Source organism: Triticum aestivum, chromosome 3B (assembly GCF_018294505.1).
Source record: "Triticum aestivum cultivar Chinese Spring chromosome 3B, IWGSC CS RefSeq v2.1, whole genome shotgun sequence".
Lineage (NCBI taxonomy): Eukaryota > Viridiplantae > Streptophyta > Magnoliopsida > Poales > Poaceae > Triticum > Triticum aestivum.
In genome coordinates this window covers 802,718,566-802,723,769 of record NC_057801.1, presented here as the reverse complement: position 1 = coordinate 802,723,769, position 5,204 = coordinate 802,718,566, and the positions used below count along the sequence as shown (strand labels likewise).

The following is a 5,204-nucleotide window of genomic DNA, read 5'->3' as shown; positions in this document are numbered from 1 at the left end:
TTATGATATATCTATTATCATACGAGAGAAAAAGGTACGAGCATGAGCATAGCCTCACAACAGAAGTCAAAAATACTGCCTGATTCAACACGCAATCACAGCTATGTCTCGTAGGCAGGCCGTAAAGCCAAAAAAATAGAGCATATGATAACAAGAGTAAAGCACGTACCATAGGGGGCCTCTGCAGGTGCTGCAACGCTGAATTGAAGCGATCACCTTCAGAAGCACAGTGGTGAGGCCATGGTACATCCATCCCGCCTCAGGGAATCACATAGCATATTCTGTCATAGCCCTTCAAAACAGAGGAAAAATTACTACTTGTATAAACCATGTCAACTGTGTGCATGTAACAAATGTTGGACATAACTAAACACGGAAGAATGAAATGTAACATATGGAGGAATCAAATGCTCATTCCTTTCTCTCTGCTTTTTGCGAGGACCATTACTCTCCCTTTAACAAGGCTAAAACATCATAATAAGAATTAAGCAATCTTGAAAAGGTGGATATCCCATGTGAATCTAATTTTTCATATAAAGCACATGCCAAGTCTGTTGATCCCAGTCCAGCAATTGCATAAGAAGAAGCGAGCATCATAAATATTGAGAAACATAAGCTATGAATTGTTTATAGTACATTCTAAAATTAATAGCTTATCATCTCTATTGATCTCCAAATCTCACCTATGAGCCAAATTGAAAGAATACATGTTGAATGCAACGATTGAACGTTCGTAGATCATGCAGTAGGGGCTAGACGAATGGGGCTGGCCGTTGAGGCCGGCGGCCGGCTTCATCTAGTCCCGCAGAACATGATCCATACCCAACCACCTTGCCATCAGACGAGATGCATGGCCAGATCAAAGCTGTAGCCATGGCTGAGAAATGATATGTAGAGGACGCAAACAACCAATTGGGGTGTGGGAAAGAGGTTGCCTATAACCTTGTGGCTATAGGCACCCGCATGAAGGACTTGGAGGTGGGATGGCGCCGACTCTTCACCGACGGCCGCCGCGCGGAGGGCAGTGGGCCTTCTCTCGTGTTCGTTGAAAAGGTGGTGCGAGATCGCGAGGGAATTGGGGTGGAGGAAGGGAGGGGCCGCGACGCGCAGCTAGATCCTGCTGGCGACGAGGGAGGGAGGGGCCGCGACGCGCAGCTAGATCCTGCCGCCGACGAGGCAGGGATGGGCCGCGACGAGCGGCTAGATCCCGTCGGCGAGGATTAAAACCCTCGCGGCGGCGAGGAATAAACCCTAGCGAACGGGATAAAAATCGAACCGAAAAAAGCCCTGAAATTCGTACCGAGAATACCCTCAAAATATTTAGGAGGGAAAATCAGATCAGTTCAAAATATTTTTTCTCCCAAAAATGCCCCTCGTGGTCTGGTATAATACATGTTACATCAGCGTATTGCATAGGATCTGGACCGTCGAATTCGCTCTGACGAACGGTCCATATCGTCTGGATGCACTGTAAAATGACTCTTTATTTATTTAAGTATTGTACAAGTTGATATACCTTTCTATAAACTTGGTCAAATATATAAAATATTTAACTTTTTAAAACTTTATACGCATTATATTTTGGAACGAAGGAAGATGAAGTACAAGGATTGGTCGAAGGCTGAGCTTGTTATCGAAGAGGATCACGACGATCCAGCTTATCTGACCAAGTTTTGCCTATTTTATTACTAATAACTTATTATCTCTACTTTTTCGTGCTTCTTCTCCACGGCAGATTATAAAATATAAGGCCACTTCCAATGCATAGGTGGTTAGATAAGATGCTAAGCATATTAAAAAGTTTAGAAACTAATGTCCACAATGCTTGGGTGCTTCACTTGTTGGTGCTAAACTCTCCTCATTTAATGCTTTAGCAACTAAACTATTTCATGCATTGGTGGGTTTCTTTCATTTAATTGCTTTTGCCTAGGTTCACGTGTTTGACATTGGTTTTTCTTGGGGTCATCAAACTCACTTCTCTCCTTTTTATTACCTTGCCACATCAGATTTTTTGCCTACATGACAGTCTTAGCATTTATACAAACATGAAGCATTGGGGAAGGCCTAAGATCAAAAGGACAGTTCAATAGGGGGAAACTGTGTTGTAGTACTACTTTGTTCATCTAATACTATTAAAGTTGTTGTAGTAAGTACTGTCTATGAGGACGGGGCGTCGACCCGTTGGCTGGGCAGCTAAGGTTGCTGCCAGCCCACCCGAGTTCAAGTCCCGGCTTTGATGCGTGGTGCTTGCGGAGTTTCTCCTATAAATAAATGTCAACGAGGGTTAGCCCTTGGGTTGGTCTCATTCTTAGTAAGTATTGTCTATTCTCAGGGCCATAAAATACAAATTTGGCACGGCTCTCTATGATATATCTCATTGTTGACTGAGACTTCAAAATTCAGTGATGTACTACCATTGTTTATTATTAGGCCTTAAAAATTGTAAATGTTACACTGCTCTCCATGACAGATCTCAGTGTTGACTGTTGACTATGACATAAACCAGTCGAGTAAAACTTAACAAAAGCGTTTATAAAAGGGGTACTCGCGTGATTACTTACAAGCACGCTGTTTAGCAGCATTGGCTTTACTCTTTCTCACAGAACCACATACAGACTATGGTGAGGAATACGGATCAAAATGTCCTTTGCCCAACAAAAGTTAAAAGTACGTACATACATATGAACATATCCAACACCCAAAGGGAAATGCAGATTAACGTTTATTTAACGCGCGGTGCCAAGTTTCTTCTTCAGCCAGTCCTAGTGTTGGAGCCGGAGCGCGAAGGCCTGCAGCGAGAGGAGCACCTGCCTGAGCCGCTCCCTGGTCTCGGCGTCGACGAGGTTCCCGTCGGCGTCGAACTTGGGCGGGTCCTCGTACGCCCTGACCTGGAGCTCCGGCTTGTTGATGAAGTGGATGTCAAGGAACACCCCGATCTGGCGGAGGTGGAACGCCGCCCTGCCACCGCCGCAGCTGCCCCCCGCGGAGACGATGGCCGCCGCCTTGTCCGCCCAGCACTTGTGCGTGCCCCTGGACGCCCAGTCCAGCGCGTTCTTCAGCGTGGCGGTGACGGAGTAGTTGTACTCGGGCGAGGCGAAGAGGAAGCAGTCGGCGGCGCTGACCCTGTCCCGGAACGCCTCGACGTCCGGCGGGAAGCCGTCGCCGTCGTCCGTCTCCAGGTCCGGGGTGGCCATGGGTAGGCCGGAGATGTCGACGTGGTCGATTCGCAGCCCCGGTATGGACTCCTGGCACAGCTCCTCGGCCGCGCGGATGAGGCCGCCGTGCCACGAGCCCTTGCGGAGGGAGCCGTTGAAGGCGGCCACGCGGAGGGTGGTGGTGGGCGTAGGCTTAGCCGCCGACGATGACGCCATGGCTTCTGTGGTTTGGTTGAATCCTCTCGTGTCATATGCTCTGGGTATAAATAGGCGCACGACTGGGTTTCATCGTCAACGTTGGGCTGCGCCGCTGATTCACCCACCGACAGTGTTTATTATACTTTATTATAAAACAGAGCAATGAGTGAGAGCCCCGACGTCATTTCATAGAAAACCTTTGGGCAGTAATAGGGGTCGGTGCACCGTCCCAAATTTGGGCCGGTCACCTCGCAGCCACTCGATTTGCCCCTACTAAAATCAAATCTAATCCTCACCAAGTCAACACAGCCCGTCTCTTCCTCCGCTGTTGTTTGCCTCCATCTCTATGCTTGTCGTCCGCCTCAACGATGCAGCGGCACACGGCTCCGTCGCACACAGTTGCAGCACCGCTGCATCCTCACCGGACTGCAGCTTGCCGTCCTCGCCGGCGGCTGCAGGGATTGTTATAGCACGACCGCGAGTGGGTCCCAGCTCCTGTTGTTGACGACTGCAGCTCTGGTCGTTTCCAGCTCGTGGTTGCCATGGTTGTAGCACTCCAGCGTCAATGCCGCCGGTTCGCCGTCGTCGCAATTCACCACCGTTTTCCAACAAAGAAACTCAGAAACCTCATTGAATCAAAGAAATTAGCCGGTTCCAGCAAAAAATAACATCGGTTTCAGCAAAAAGATCACAGAAACAAAAACACCAGTACTCGATGGTAGCAAAAATACTAGTCAGTCCAGCAAAAAAGAAGAGTGGTTCCAGCACCTCACAACGTGGTGGTAGCAAATTCCTCGCAGCCGGCCGAAGAATTGGCGCCGCCGGATGCAGCACGCCACGGCCGCGACACAAAAACGTTTGCCGGTTCGAGCAAAAATAATCTCTAGTTCCAGCAAATGAGATCGTCGGTTGAAGCAAAAATTTCACCGGCGGGATGCATGGTGGTGTTGTTTGTAGCATTTGTGCCCCACGCTTCCAGCAAAAAAAATCCCTGGTTCCAGCAATACAGATCAACGCTTGCAAACAAATGTCGCCGACTGGGATGCGTGTGTCGCCAAGTACGCAACAAACCATGGCGCCGGTTCCAACAAATTTTGCCACCGGTGCCAGAATGTCGCAAAGCTCGATTCCACCATGGCTCTGGAGCTTGCAGCATGGCCATGGTCGCTATGGGATTAGGTCGAGGGGCTGGGTAGTGCACGGCCATGGCATCGGCGGCACGGGAGAAGAGATCCGCATCTCCAAGAGCGGGGGTGGGTGGGTGATTTGGTCGCAGCAAACCACATGTGCTAGCGCCGTCCGTCGGCGGCGAGCTCCTTGCGGTGATGTTGGAAAGAAGGAGACGAACGGGGAATCAATCGAGGAAGAAGATAAGGACGAGGATGTGTTACCAAAGTTCCCTCCCTAGGGGGGGGGGGTACGTCTCTGTTAGAGCGGTATGAAGGCACAATGCTCCCCAAGAAGCCAATAGGGCCACCGTGTTCTCCTCACGCCCTCGCACAATGCCAGATGTCGTGATTCCACTAGTGGTGCACTTGAAGGTGGTGACCGAATCTTTACAAACAAGGTTGGGTCCCCCTCCACAACTTAATTGGAGACTCCCAACACCACCATGATTGAATGTGGCTCTGAGGCGACCTCCTTCGTCTAGGGTGTCCAAACACCCCAGAGTAACAAGATTTGCAAGGGATTAATGGGAGGAATCAAATTTCTCTTGGTGGAAGTGTAGATCAAGGCCTTCTCCTCCAAATCCTAGAGTATCAGCAAGTTTTCATGGCTAGGGAGGGAGAGTCCTTCTTCTGCTTTTGGGAGCCTTTGCTCTTGTCTTGGCTGGCCAGAGCCGTAGCCTCA

General features: G+C 49.5%; 1 protein-coding gene across 1 annotated transcript; it reads right to left on the bottom strand.

The window, feature by feature from the left end:
- Nucleotides 1–2,544: 2,544 nt before the first annotated feature.
- LOC123066703 (probable NADPH:quinone oxidoreductase 1) lies at nt 2,545–3,372 on the bottom strand. Its single transcript, XM_044489739.1, has one exon. It carries the CDS (start codon nt 3,369–3,371, stop codon nt 2,763–2,765), a length of 609 nt encoding a protein of 202 aa, XP_044345674.1. The 5' UTR covers nt 3,372; the 3' UTR covers nt 2,545–2,762.
- Between the last annotated feature and the right edge of the window lie 1,832 nt (nt 3,373–5,204).

What these genes read in the sequence shown, in the direction of transcription:
- LOC123066703 (XM_044489739.1), bottom strand. Translation starts at nt 3,371, where the DNA reads ATGGCGTCATCGTCGGCGGCTAAGCCTACGCCCACCACCACCCTCCGC.